Source organism: Cetorhinus maximus, chromosome 14 (genome assembly GCF_964194155.1).
Source record: "Cetorhinus maximus chromosome 14, sCetMax3.hap1.1, whole genome shotgun sequence".
Taxonomy (NCBI): Eukaryota; Metazoa; Chordata; class Chondrichthyes; order Lamniformes; family Cetorhinidae; genus Cetorhinus; species Cetorhinus maximus.
Genome location: NC_135892.1, coordinates 44,914,575 through 44,929,479, shown reverse-complemented (window position 1 = coordinate 44,929,479; position 14,905 = coordinate 44,914,575). Strand labels below are relative to the sequence as shown.

At 41.3% G+C, this 14,905-nt stretch overlaps 1 protein-coding gene across 7 annotated transcripts in view; it reads left to right on the top strand.

Moving 5' to 3' along the window:
- tiam2a (TIAM Rac1 associated GEF 2a) overlaps window positions 1–14,905 on the top strand; it is a 384,705-nt gene that overhangs the window by 320,483 nt on the left and 49,317 nt on the right. For all 7 annotated transcript variants that reach the window (XM_078556860.1, XM_078556862.1, XM_078556861.1 and 4 more), the window contains 2 exons: window positions 1,622–1,801; window positions 10,730–10,798. In XM_078556860.1, the coding sequence (XP_078412986.1) occupies window positions 1,622–1,801; window positions 10,730–10,798 (249 nt within the window). The remainder of the gene's footprint in view (window positions 1–1,621; window positions 1,802–10,729; window positions 10,799–14,905) is intronic.

The following is a 14,905-nucleotide window of genomic DNA, read 5'->3' as shown; positions in this document are numbered from 1 at the left end:
TACACATGTCCCCTCATGAGCATCACATGAGCTGGGACATGTTTTTCAAATGTTTCAAAAATATTTATTAAATTTATACACCCTTCATGAAACCTTAACCCGCCCTTGGATGAGGTTTCATGAAAAATGCAAAGGCCGCCTGGGCTCTTTGCCTGCTCGCTAACCTTAAGGTTGGACGGGCAGCTTTCTCAATTGCCTTAATTGTTTAATTAATGGCCTTAACAGGCCTTTTACAGTTCAGCGGGCTCACAGCCAACACCAGTGTGCGCCTGCCGAATGGAAGATCAGAATAACAGACGCATGCCCGACGTCACCCTACGTCATTTTACACGTTGGTGTGCGGGGCCCGCCCCCACACGCCAAACAGAGAAAATTATGCCCTGCAGTTTTCTTCAGGTGAGACAGACCTGTAACACTGCTGGGGGTGGTAGCAAGATTTCTTCTGTTAGCTATTTGTACCAAAGTTGAAACATAGTCAAAATACTCCTGTTTAGTGCATGGAGGAAATCTTCCCTCACCCCATAATATTTAACTCTGCTTTGATTCACAAATTTTTCATATTACATCTGCTATGTTATTGGGTATTCAGTGGAACACACGCCTTACTGTGATGCACAAAAGGCTCGACTCCCAAGGGTACTGTTGATTCAGGGTGTGGTGTGCATCTGTTAGTTTCTCTCTACACAGCACTGAATGCATTTTATTGTCTTTGTCTATGAAGTACAGGACAGTGACAAACTAATGTGGATATTTAGAGGCTGGGGTCCAATTCTCACCCAGGTATTTATTTGAATATTTGTTACAGTGAAGGCAATGGGTTCAAGGTATTAAAAAGCAAAGAAAATTATAAATTATTTCATCTTTGTGAAAACAATTTAAAGTTAAAGAAAATATAATGGAGATTAATGGCTGCAACTCACCTATGTTTGACCTAGGAAGTTTTAAGATCACCTTTACATTTTGTGCATAATGCCAGTTTTAAAACTATGCAAAAATAATTGCAGTCAGTTAATTAAGAGAAAATATGAAAGGGTTTTAATTTTATTCACTGAAAAGTTTTTTAATTTAGCAATGGATTTTTACTGAAATAAATCATGAGCTGGTCTAGAACCAAGAACTTTTTTCCTTTTTCTTCTCTCTGCTCTTCTCCTGCATTCTCTACTGAAGATGTTGACTCTTTGATTACACTTCCAGATGTAATGCATTCACTATTTATGCAATGATTTTAAACGGCGCATTGGCAAGATTTTCCACAGCAAAATGGGTCACAGTTGAGCTAGACTTCCATCTCAGTTGCTCACCTTCACTTTCAACAAAGGTCTTTGAATAATAGTCAGAAACAAGTACTGCTGGCTGCTCTCCCTTGAATCCACATTGGCTTGGATCACCTAACTAAGCAAAATTCAGGCATCAACCCTCCGCATTCTAAGACCATGGTCAAATTCCTTAAACTATTCTTCTTTTGCCATTGGTATCAAATAGTAAATTTCTCCTCAGTGATCTAATATTCTATATAGTTTTCAGGTGACCTAATGCAATAATAGAATATGAAATGGTGAAAGTTCAGTTAACTTGTCAGTTAGTTGGCTTTGTTTACTATCCCTTTTCTCCCCTCCCCTAGAGTGCAGAGCAGGTTTCTACATTCTGTCGAAGTTTATATGAACTGCAACCGTCAGATATGGATGGACAGAAGGAGAGTCTTGATCAACATCTGAGGCCACTAGCACGACACCTCTCTGGTGCAGAGAGACTTCGGAAAGTTATCCATGAACTAATAGACACAGAGAAGTCCTATGTGAAGGTATGTATGAAGGTTAAATTAATGGTGTGTGTGTATTCTTATGAATGAAATTAAGCTTTATAAAATGGATGGCTCATACTTTGTCATTAAATAAGAAATTTGCCAACTTCTTAACTTGTCACCCTCTTCATGTTATGCCGCTGACTCTCGCTAAGGAATGCTTCCACAGCTACCTTCAAGCATCTCATCCATAGTATATACTGTTGGTAGGCAGCTGGCCAATTCTATTCGTATCTAACGTTCATCATGTGCTTTCCAGCTGGAGTCCCTGGTTAATAATCAGGAATGGAAACCATGGTTGTTCTTTCAACACTATAATCCTGGTGTTTTGAAGCCAATTGTAGTCTCCCAGTTGGCACCCCAAGTAGGCAGACTGTGTGTGAACACTGTGGTTGGTGTTTCTTAGTGCTACACTCACTAAACCACCAGGAAGTCTCAAATAAATAACTGTACTCCCATCCCAATAAATACCACAGTTTTACTGAAGTTCTACAATTTAAAATAATTGCTTGGAGTCGCCTTTCCCAACATTAATTACATTTATCTTTTGTATGTCCTGACTTTTGAAAGTTTCTAACTTTGAAAATTAAGATCTTAAAGGCAGAATACTCTAGTCATTGTTTCCTCCACTGCTGCTGAGTCTACCATTTTGAGGGGGAAGGAGACATGATCTAATACCATGTAATTGATGGTTCAGGCGATTTGGAATTTGGTGCCATTTTTATGTTGCAAGCATTTTGGAGCCACTTAATTATGTGCCAGCTGAAAGTTGCTGTATATTTGCAAAATGAATTGCAGTTTTAGATGACATGGACAGAAGGTATTGGAGCACCACAGAGGATCCGTTCATGGGCCTGATTTCTTACTGAACTCATGATGTCCGCTCACTCTGCTCACTCAAAGTACAATTGAGGACCGACTGAGGCCTTGGGCAAAGGTCACCCAGCTGCCTTTATCAATGGTGTATTTTGTGCTCATCAACGTGAAATGTTAGAGCTGGGAATATGGAGCAATTTACATTGCAGGCTCCTGGTGTCAGAATCAAGCACTTTAAATATGGTTCAGTTGAATGTACAATGAGGCTTCCTTTACCCTGGTCCAACAACGTGACTAAACACCAACTTCATAACAGTCATCCCTAGTTAGCGTGCTATTTTTCCATTTCCCAAGCCCTCATGCTGTGTTCTCTGTGAGATTGTAATTTTGCTTTTAATTAGGACATGTTTGTGTTGTGGGAACTGCATTAATTGGCTAGGCTAACTGGCTTACGAAGCCCACGATATGGCAAACAGAAAGCATGCATACATTTCTAGCTGGGACTGCACCACGCACCATATTGGAAAGGAAAGAATAGATGCCTTTACCCACACCTGAGGCTAACATTGGATCCTTTGCATATACAAATAAACCTTTCCAAAATTGATTTCCCCTGAGGCAGCCAGCACCATTGCAGGCTGCACAGGATAAACCAGCCCTAGGGATTGCCTGCAACAAAGAATGAGTAATTTAACTGAAGGTGGTGCTGGGATTCAAGGAAGCATTTGTTGCTGTAACTGTGACCATCGATTCATGAACTCCGCTGTTCCTAATCCTCAGTGCTTCCCTTCCCATATTCCTTCACTCATCCTGGCCTCCCCTACCAATCACCCCCCTCTTCCAACCGCCCTGATTAGCCCTCCGTGATTTATCAACCTTTGGACCCATTTACTACAGGGCCCTTGTGATGCTAGCAGTGCCTGGTATAACACTGGCAGACTTTGATGCCACATCAGCTTTTTTATAATGAGATCCAATATCTGGGCACCTCAGACTTCTTCATTTAGGTGCAGGGAATGTGCCCTGTGACACCCACCCACCTACATTTCTGGGCCCCAGCCTATTCCCCGCACCTCCCTTTGTAGATAGAATTCCCATTTCACTTTTCACTATTCTACTGCCTACCTTGCATTCCCAGTTAAATAACTCAATTGCTGTGTGAAATATCACCTGACTGTAGAAATCTGTTCACGTTACAAAATCTTCCAATACCCAAAAAGGCACAGGTGATGTGCTCATGAGACCTGGACAAATGCTGAGAAAACAATTGGCATCATAAGTATCTGCTGCTGAGCAGGTAGATAGAGAGGAGCCTGTATGTGGAGATGCTCCATTTGTTGGGAGTAGCACTGGTTTAGTGGCCTCTGCTGGCTCATGTAACCTCACTGGAGTCTCTTTCACTATAACATATACAGATTAATTTAACTGAGTCCACTTTCTTGCTCTCTAATCTCTACTTTAGATTGCTAATTTTCTACAGATTCAGACTTTGCAGCCTGTACCCATTATATTTGTACAATTTGAGGGCATTATTTCTTGGAGTCATCTAATAGGTTAGTCTGCTTGGATCATGGCTGCATTAACCACAACATTGTGACTGTTATTGGCCTGAGCAACATGCATAAATTCTGAGACAGTAATTGTGCTGATAGCCCGTGGCAGAAGTACTTACTTGTCAGTGGTTGCCTGAAATTGACACAGTTGCTTCGCAACCAGCCAGTAGAACCCATGGTGCAAATCTCCTGAGGATTTAAGACGTCATTTAAAAGTCAACATATCTAGGGAAGTAATTTAATTCCATCAGCACATGACCTGAATTGGGGCAGCCCTCTTTGTAAACCTTGAGAGGATTACATTAAGTTACTGTAAAGGTTATACTAATCTCTGCAGGGCTGAGCTATAAATAAAACATGAAATTCTTTCTCACTTGTAAAAGTCTCAATAATGCAAGATAAAGCTGAACAATATATTTCTTGCTATTATTGAGCATTTATTAGGGTCTGTGCGTATCCTCAGTACTGAAGAGCAAAGTTCTGGAGTTATTAAGTGTAAGCTCCATTGGCTACAGTGAAACAATTCTTCAGTCCAGGATAACCCCACTATCGCTACACTTTGGGGGCAGAAACCCCAGGGTCGGATACTTTGGGAGTGAGCCCACCCCCACTTAGCCTGCTTATTCCGCAGCCATTTAACGGCCATCAGGTCATCCGGCTTGAGATGGGATTTCTGTCCCCATTGAGGAAGTAAGTCCCGCCTCGGAGAGCTGTGGGCTAATCAAATGGCCAGCAGCTCTCTGGTCCCAGCAGGGCTGTGGGGAGCAATGGCCGCTGCTGAAGCAAGCGGCAATGGAGCTAGACTTCCAAGTTAAGTCCGAGGTCTTGTCGGGGCTAGTTGGCTGGCCCGGGGGGCAGGGTTGGGGTGCTGCAGTGGACAGGGAAAGGGGCAGTGAACGCAGAGTGGGAAGACCTTGGGGGGAGGGGGTGTGTCCTCCCATGGACATGGGGGCTCAAAAAGGAGATGCCACCCCTTTGACAGGATTCTAGCCCAAGCAGTGAATGCTGCTGGGCTGCACACTTGGCCTTTGCCACCGTCATGCCCCTTAAGGGCCTCAATTGGCCCATGTGCAGGTGGGCCTTCGGACACCACCTCCGCCACTGGTAAAATTGCAGTGGAAGCGGGCGGGTTGGCATCCATGCATGACCTGCAATTTTACAGCCCCTCCGGCCTGCCAACCCACCCCACTGGGGGCTACAAAATCCAGTTGCATATTTTCATCCCATAACATGCAGAAAGTAAGGTCCCTGCAGATCGCAATTTAAATAGGGTAAAATATATCAATTGCATACAGGGAAATGTGTGTAATATTAGAAATGTTTTCTTTCAATTTTTTTTATTTTAGACATAAACAATCTTGTAGCAAGTATAACATTAATGGTATCAGGATAACCATAATGAATCCTATAACAAGCACACAAATAGGATACATGAGGAAATAAAATAAAACCATTGCTGATCATCGAACTGCAAGTAGAAGGAAAACATCATAATTAATTGGGATAATAATGAATGACCAAGTCCCATGTGGTCAGCCTTTTACAATGGATTTTATATCTGACCGAGCATCATATTGTATAGGGTGCATGACATAAAATGTGATAGTGACATAGAAGTCAGAAATATATAGGTGCTCATCGATACATTTGTTTTTTGCTTCTCAACCACTGACCAAATCCTATAAATATAAAAATTGGCTGACATGAGATTTAAAGACAAGAGGAAGAATTCTAAAGGGCAACTTTGCAAGTATCATGAAAGAGAGAAAAATTAAGGAGAAGTACATTATTCATGGAGCCAGCACCATGAGTGTGGGAATAAAGGAGACCAGCTGAATCAAGTTTTTATTAAATCCTATTGATCTCAGAGCCCTCTTCATCAACTCAATTTAAAGTTGCCTCAACATCTAAGGAGAGAAGCAAAATTGTGTTGAGCAAAGTAGTAGTGATGAATAATATGACTAACCAAGCATTTATTTTTATGCCGTTAGGATGCCCATGTTGAAGGCACCATAGCTTTATTATGTCCAAGGCACTATACAAATATGGGTTGGCCTGTGAGTGTCTCCATTCACCTGGAAAGGAATTGGGCAATCATTATGCATTTAGAAAAAGAGAACCAGCTTCCAGAGACAACCTCTTGTCCAAGTTTGAAAATCTAGTTGTCAGGGTCAACTACACAGCTTTGACATCACTTGTGGTCTCCTCTAGTGAGGTGAGGGAGGGGAAATCCAAGATCCAGCTCATTCCACTTGAGTAACTTGAACTCTGCAACATGTCATTCATTCTTGTCAAAGACAACATAACCTAAAGCATGTAGACTGAAATTTAAAAAAACTGAACTCAGATGATATGCTGTAAGACAAATACGGAAGAAGAATATCCACAATGAATCTCGAATAAACTTGACCATCTGCTTTTCCTGCAAATCATTTAATCGCAAATAGTCTGGTTTCTCATCCTCATAACCGCTCAACTTAAAACTTATCAAGAGAGGCTGATTCCTTCCTAATGCCAGTTTACAAAGAGTGCCGGTTATGCTTTCAGGTTTATGCTGACATCCTTGTTCTGATATTTTTGACCTGCAGAACTCTCAGAATCCCGAGCCTTTTTTTTATTTTTCAAGGAAATGTCTGGTAATATACAATTTCCACATCAACCTATTGACATTAAATCACTTTTTTTGCAATAAAACTTTCAGTATCATGGACTGAGTATAAAATTGGACTTGAGCTTGTGCATGTTATGTGTATAAATATTTTCTTGCTATTTCCTGCTGATCAGCTGTGATTGCAGAGATTGTATTGCATTGGTTAATCATCAGTACAAACATCATCACTCATCAACTATACAGGACACTTTTATTTTTGCCGGCACTCTTGCTTATACCAAAAGTCCTCAAACAGTAGATATTTAAAAACATCTGGGCATAGTTATAAGGCTGAATTCTGATTGCAGGATTCAGATGATGGTTATAAACAGCTTGAGTTTACTGTTGTGGTTTGACATCTAGACCCCACTGTGAGATCAGTAACTTGTAAGCATGCATGGCTATCCATTATTCTCATGTCACCATGCTCAGCTGTCTGGTCTTCTCCACATTACAACTGTGTGGTTAGTTTCACTGTCATTTTCCTTCAATTTTTTTAATATAGGTTTTCGCTTCATAATTTTCCCTTTTTCCTTTTTTGGTTTATGTTGTGGCTACCCCTGGTTGCATTTATCATGTGTGACCCTTTTCATGGATTGTTTCTTTTTTTTCCTGTTCATTTTCTTGTTTTCTCTTTGCCTCATGAAATTTTCAATCTCTGTCTTTGGTTTTGCTTCTCATATTTCAAAATTGAAAGACATCCATATTCATATTTCTTAAAATTCAGTAGTCTGTGCCTAATTTGTTTTTCACTTAATCCCTCACAGCAGGATTTTTCTTCTCCTGTGAGTCATCACCATGGCTACCTTCTGCTCTCCAGGTCTCTGAGTCTTAGCTCATTGCCTGAGATTTTTAAACCAGGGCTCTAGGAAAAAGAACGCAATATATTTGGCTTTTGCTGAAAAAAGAGACACATCTAAACTTTTTGTCTTGCACTCATCAGGACACGCGAAATAATACCAATATAAGGGGGAAAACAGCAATTTATACTGTATGTGAAGAGAGTGCTGATTGGTTGGCAAGTGGCATTGCCATGGAGAATGCACCATTGATGGTGACTGACAGTTGCCAATCATTGTTTGAAATTTAAACCAGGCAGCTTGAACCTGATTGGTCATGGCATTGCCCTGAGCAATGAGTCAGCCGATGGCTGTCACTTATTTTGTTTTGCTGAAACGGGCGCAGTGTATGTACATATTCTTTCTGTCTGCAATGAACAGGGCCCTCTGTATTAATAAAGGTAGCTTCCAGTACACGCAAATGTGCCACATTGTGAGCCTAACTGACAATTTAAATTGGTTGTCAGCGTAATTCTGAACACACTAAGGATTATTTAGCAAATATTGTCCATTTGTGGGATCACATCTAATGTTGGACACTGTGTTATGAGTTTTGCAAGCACGGGCTGGTTGGGTACAGACTGTATCCTGCCTGTTGTGAACAGTGGCTGGGACATGCTATTTGATACGATCTGCCAGCCTTTGAGACGTACGGCCTACATACCTAGCATCACACTGGCACTGAAATTCATGCACCACATTACTCGTGTGTGATAGGCAGAACATCTTTTTGGTTTGATGGCAGCATCCTGTTAGTGGCGAATATCACTCATGTTGCTACTGCATAGTAGCAGCATGATTCAGTTACATATATTAATACACAGGGTCCTGTTCTTTGCAGACAGAAAGAATATGTACGTAGACTGCGCCTGTTTCAGCTAAACAAAATAAGTGACAGCCTTTCGCTAACTCATTCCTCGGGGCAATACCTTGACCAATCATGGTCAAGCTACATGGTTTAAATTTCAATGCTTGGCTGTTAACTGTCAGTCACCAGCAGTGGTGCATTCTCCATGGCAACACCATGCCAAACAACCAGCACTCTCTTCACATACAGTATAAATTGTTGTTTTCCCCCTTACATTGGTATCCTTGAGTGTCCTGATGAGTGCAAGAGGAAAAGCTTAAAGACATGTCTCTTTTCTCAGCAATACTCAAGTTCTGTACTACCAAACGAGTATTCATATTTGACTTCTCCATATTTAATTGCTCTACTAACTTCCTGCCCATTGTAAAAACATGCTGCAGAACTACTCTTTTTGTTTCATTTTGTGCAAAGTTTCTCGTCAAGTATTTCAATGCAATGAAAATAAGTCACTTTGCTACCCACCTTCACTCTTTACCAGTTGCTTTGGAAATTAATGTTTGGACGTTGGCCTGGGGTGACTTGCCTTGCCCTCAAATCTGCACTCTTTTATGCTCTGGAAAGTATTCACTCTCCCTAGTGACCAAACCGATGCCAGGAACTCTCAGCTTGATTGAGCAAATGCGGAAGTTACTAATTGCTTCAATGGACAATGTGCTAATACATTAACACAGAAAATAGTTACACAGAACCACCATTCCTTTGAATATAAATTAGTGCATGAGTGTTTAGAGCAAATGAGTATTTTAGGAACTGTAATTCTAACTTTTAAAGATGTTCACTTCTTGAACTCATCAAAGTGATGGATGTTAATGTCAAATAGAACTTCATGTATCCTGTGTTAGCATCAAGAACCTGAATGTTGTGTATAGCAGTCAGATGTGGAATCAAGCTTCCTCTGCTCAATAAAGAAAGCTCAGCTCCCTACTTCAGAAGAACATTACTACTGTATCAGTATTGCATTTTCCACACCAGTCATTCTGTGGGCTTCTGCGTGAGATTGCAAAATTAGAGTATCTTTGTGTTTTTGGTCAAATCCGTATAAGACCCTTGCACCAAGCATACAAAGGAGTCTTTCATCCCCTCAGCCTGGCTAGATTTGAACCTACTGCGCTAGTTTACAATTCGCTTTGATTCTGTACTGAAAACCTTGAGAGTATATTGATAGTTGTTGAAAAATATAAAATCCAAAGACCATTGAAAATATTTTACCTTTCAGTTTGCCTATTTTTCTCAGTTTCAAGATGCTGAAGCATCTTTATTAGGGTTTATTCCAATTACAGTAACATGATTAAATTTTCCAGCTATCTCACATTTTTGATGTTTTGATAATTTCCTAGTGTCAAACTTATCCTTTTTCTGTGCTCATCCAGGTAAGGAATGTTAATGTTGCAGAAAGGAACTATACAGTGTATCAGTAGTAAGCATTCTCAGTTAAGTTAGTACAGGCAAATGCAAGGTGAAGACCCCTTTTCTCTACCCTAACAATATGCTTTGCTCCAAACTTCAGATGAGTGCCCCAGTTATACCAATATTATCCTTTTACCATATCCAATACCAACCATCCTATGTCATCTTTGAGGGAGATTGGCAATTAGGGACTCTTTTATGTGGAGATCCAAGCCCCACAAGGAACTGAATTAACAATGCCGAACCTCATCTCACGCAGGATCTTCGCATCCAGAGGACAGAGACTTTCGTCCCATCAGTTTGAGTTGGTCCTGAAACCAAGTCCCAGTGATATCAAAACTGGTTTCCTGTAGTGTCAAACGTATTGATTTTGATATACAGAGACAGAATACTCATAGATGACAGTGCCCTTTGAAGACTTAAATGATATTTCAGCACCCAAATTAAAATAGAATCAATTTACATTTTTCTTGTTTAGAGATGTGTACTGTGGATGCATACTGTAGAATTTTCTAACGTAACCAATATACCTTCTGTAATCATCATGGGAGGAAATGCTTCTTTACATAACTATTAGGCAAGAACAGTGGATTTTGGCATTGAGGGTTAAACAGTTATTGTTTCAATATTATATAGTAAGTAAAACATGAATCCTGCAGCCTGTTAAGATGTTTAAAGGGATGATGCAGTGAAAAACTCAGTAATGGTGAATTTAATGCAAAATCAGTTAACTTAAAGCTTATATGTTGAACAAGGGTTTCAGTATTCTTGGATAATGGCATCTATCTTTTGTAGGATCTAAGCTGTCTGTTTGAAGTATATCTGGATCCTCTACAAAATGAGACTTTCCTAACACAGGATGAGGTATGATGCCTGAATGTTATTTTATTTTCAGAACTCTTGTTGTGATGCAATTTAAGGCCGATACTTCTGCTGTTCATGGCAATTGTTATTATATGCTAATGTTTCTCTCTCTACTTCAAATCTACTGTCATTGTCCGTCCCTTCAAAAAACCAACCCTTCACCCCACTTAGCTTGCTGACTACGACCCCACCTCCGTTTCCTCTCAAGTCCTTGAACATGATGTCATCCAAATTCATGCTCGTCTTTCCTGCAGCACTGTTTGAATCCATCCAATCAGGTTTCTGCTCCTGTCGGCACCGACTCTTATCAAAGTTACAAATGACATCCCAGGTGACCATGACAAAGGCAAACTATCCCTCCACATCCTTTTTGACCTGTCTGCAGCCTTTGACACAGATCATCAGACTATCTTGCTCCAGCACCTCTTCATTACAATCACATTAATTTTGATGACACTCACCTGGTTGCATTCTTAACTATCTAATTGTAGTCAGAGAATCACCTGCTTCTCTTCCTGATGCCACACAGCTACCTCTGGTGCCCCCCAAGGATCTATCCTTTCTGTTTCTCATATACATGCCGCCATTGGCAACATCATCTGAAAACACAGCATTTAACACTGCTGCTAAATTATAGCAGTGCTTGTCTGACACCCAGTACTGGATGAGCAGTAATTTCCTCCAGTTAAACATTGAGGATGCCAAATCCATTGTCTTTGGTTCCTGCTACAACTCTGCTCCTGTGTTACTGACTTCATCTCTCTCTCTCTGCAAACCACCTGAGACAGAACCAAAATGTTCACAACTTTAGTCTCACAGGTGACCCTGAAATGAACTTCTGAACACACATCCATGCCATTACGAAGACCACAATTTCTGACACTGCCACTGATCCTGCCACAGCCACTACTTAGCACATCTGCTGCTAAAACCCTCATCCATACCTTCATTACCTATAGACTTGACTATTCCAAAGCTCTCCAGGCTGGCCACACACATTCTACCCTGCACAAACTTGAGATAATCCAAATCTCTGCTTGCTCTAAGTCCCATTCACCCATCATACCTGTGCTCGCTGACCTACTTTGGTTCCGGCTCAAGCAATGCCTTGATTTTAAGTGTTTCAAATACCTCCATGACCTCACCTATCCTTATCTCTTTAATCTCCTCCAGCCCCACAACCCTGCAAGACATCTGCGCCTATGCAATCCTGGCCTCTTTAGCATTCCTGATTTTAGTTACTCCTGCGTTGGTGGTCATGCAGTCAGCTTCCCTAAGCTCTAATTCTCTCCCTCAAGCTCTCTATTTTTCTACCTCTCCTTCCGCCTTCAAGATGCTCCTTAAAATCCATTTCTTTGTTTTGGCAATCTGCTCTAGTTTCGCCATATGTGGCTTGGTGTCAAATCTTGCTTTATAACACTCTTGTGAAGCATCTTAAGACGTTTTGTTACATTAAAGGTGGTATATAAATACAAGTTGTTGTTGTAATATAAGTTACTCGAGTACAGGGCCTGTCAGCCCAGGTTTTGTTGCTGATTCTCAGCTGTCACTATGCCCTGGAGCTGAGGACCTTTTCCCACAGCTATTTGCATACGTGCACAGAAGCCTGAATGATGGTTGCATTTAAATGTTGAGAGGAAATTTGATTGCATCCCATTTCTCAAAATTGAATATGTCAAAAAGCCCATGAAAATTATATTAGAGGAACACTTAGGATCTTTTTAATTGAATTCACAACTGGCCGCAGTTACAAAGCAGTAGCTATGAAGCCAAACAAGGCAAAAGGTAACTTTGCCTGAATATATTCCAGTGACATTTTGCTTAAATTGTGTCATGCTTTTTGTTATTGTAAAGATGAACTCATATGTCATTCAAGCTTTTTGTATTATAATTGGAGTTGATTCCATAGCTAAATACAGATAACCTGGTGGTTTGCTGGCTGGCAGGATGACATTGATATGATAAGTAAGTTGGGTGAAGTCTTCAAAGCAAGTGCACTTCAGTTCAACATGTTAGCACTTTTATCATTACTTCATACCAGGCTTGTCCAACCTTTCTGGTTTTGTGGGGGGCGGGAGGGGCACATTTCAATTTTTTTCTCATTTGAGGGGCCGATTATCAAATTTTGGAAGGTAAGGTTTCATACGACATTAAACATCAATTTAAAAAATATTAACATCAAAGCAATAAATTTCAAAAAGGAGTAGTTACTAAAAATGCCCAGTAAAACCTTTTTTATGCTTTTCTGTTTAAGAAGCAGAGCTAGAGATAGAGACAGACTAGGCCCCAGGGTCACTGGGAGGAGTGGTGACCAGGCGTTAGCTAAGGAGTCATATGGACTCGAAATGTTGACTCTTTCTCTCTCCACTGCTTCTGCCAGACCTGCTGTGTTTTTCTAGCTTTTTCTGTTTTTATTTCAGATTTCCAGCATCCACAGTATTATGTTTCTACCTTGGCTAAGGAGTTGGGTTTAACAAACACCAAACTCTCCTGACCTACTTTGTGGATAGGTTTTTGGGGAGTGTGGGCAAGGAAGGCATAGTGTGTGTTTCCCACTCACTCCAAGTCTCAGGGTTCTTAGTCTCACACAAAATCACACCTTTCTCTCTCTCGCTCACACACCACACACTCACTCACACACACTCTCTCTCTCTCTCACACAAACACACACGTGCACACAAAGAGACTCACTCACACACGCGCTGGCTCTCATGGAGAGGCTCTCCCATGCGTAGGCTCCCTCATGTGCAGGCTCTCTCACACACAGGTGTACACTCAGATTCGCACACATACACGTGTTCTCAGATACACGCACACACATGTTCTCTCCTCTCTCACACACAGACACACGTACTTTGACACATGTTCTCTCTCGCACACACACATACTCTCTCGCTCACAAACACACACACACACACAGACTCCCTTACACACAGACTCTCTCTCAAACACAATTAAATTCTCTCTCACTCGTACTCACTCACTTGCTCTCGCACTCTTGCGCGCGCACACACTCCCCACGAAATTTGGACATTACTTCAGGAGGTGATGGCCAGGCCCCCTTCTCATTTGACGGGCCTACCCAACCTCCAGCCACTCCCACAACTACTCGGCTTCCGCCAGCTCCATAGGCCGTGCCGGCCTCCGCCCGATTGCCAGACACTTCTTGCTACCTTGTTTACCGCTCCGCTCCTGCACCCTCGGTTGCTCCCTTTGCACTCTGCTTTTCCTTGTGGCCTTCCCGCTCGCACCGCCATCTTGGTCTGGTGCTCCTTCAGCCGGCACCTGCACAGACAGCCAAGAGACAGTATGCACTCTGAAAACAAAGGAGCAGCCACTCACCTTCACACTACTTGCTGCTTGTCCAATCAGAGACTTATTCTTTCCCGAATTTGCTGCTAGTAGGGCCATTCACAAAAGTGGGAGAGAATCAGTCTCTGATTGGAGGAACAGGTCCTTGCAAATCTTTCATTCAACTTACTTGTAATTTGAACAGTGAATCCACGGGCCAGATACATAGACTTCGGGGGCCAGGGGTTGGACAAGACTGCTTTATACTGTTGCTTTCCATGCTAAATTTTAACCACAGATCAAAAATCTTAAATGAAACTATATGAAAACCTGATTGATTTGATATCAACTCCTCAGGTATTGCCGCCACCTCTTCCTGCACCAATGTAGAAGAGACTGTGAGGTCGACCCAGAACATTAAAGTGCCCCTTAGCAGAATGGCCCCTTACCATTATTGAGGCTCAGATGAGATGCCTGGACCATGATGGTTGAAAGAAGTTGGCATTGGCAGCCGCTAAACCAACAAGATAAAACTTAGGGATTCTTATTTCTACAATTCTGTTGAAGCAAATAAATTATTCTTACCCATGAAATATGGATGTGATATCTCAAGTTATCCCTAAAGCTAATTTTTTAAACCAATGCATCACTATGGCGTTATGATTTTAACCTCATTTGTATCCCAGTAACATTAAGGCATTTGGCTTTTTTTAGTATAGAAGTCCAGATTAAAATTTACAGTGAAAATTTTAATAGTGCTGTTCACAGTGAGGTCCAGTGTCTCAATCCCATTATTTAGTTTTCGGTCTGTTATCT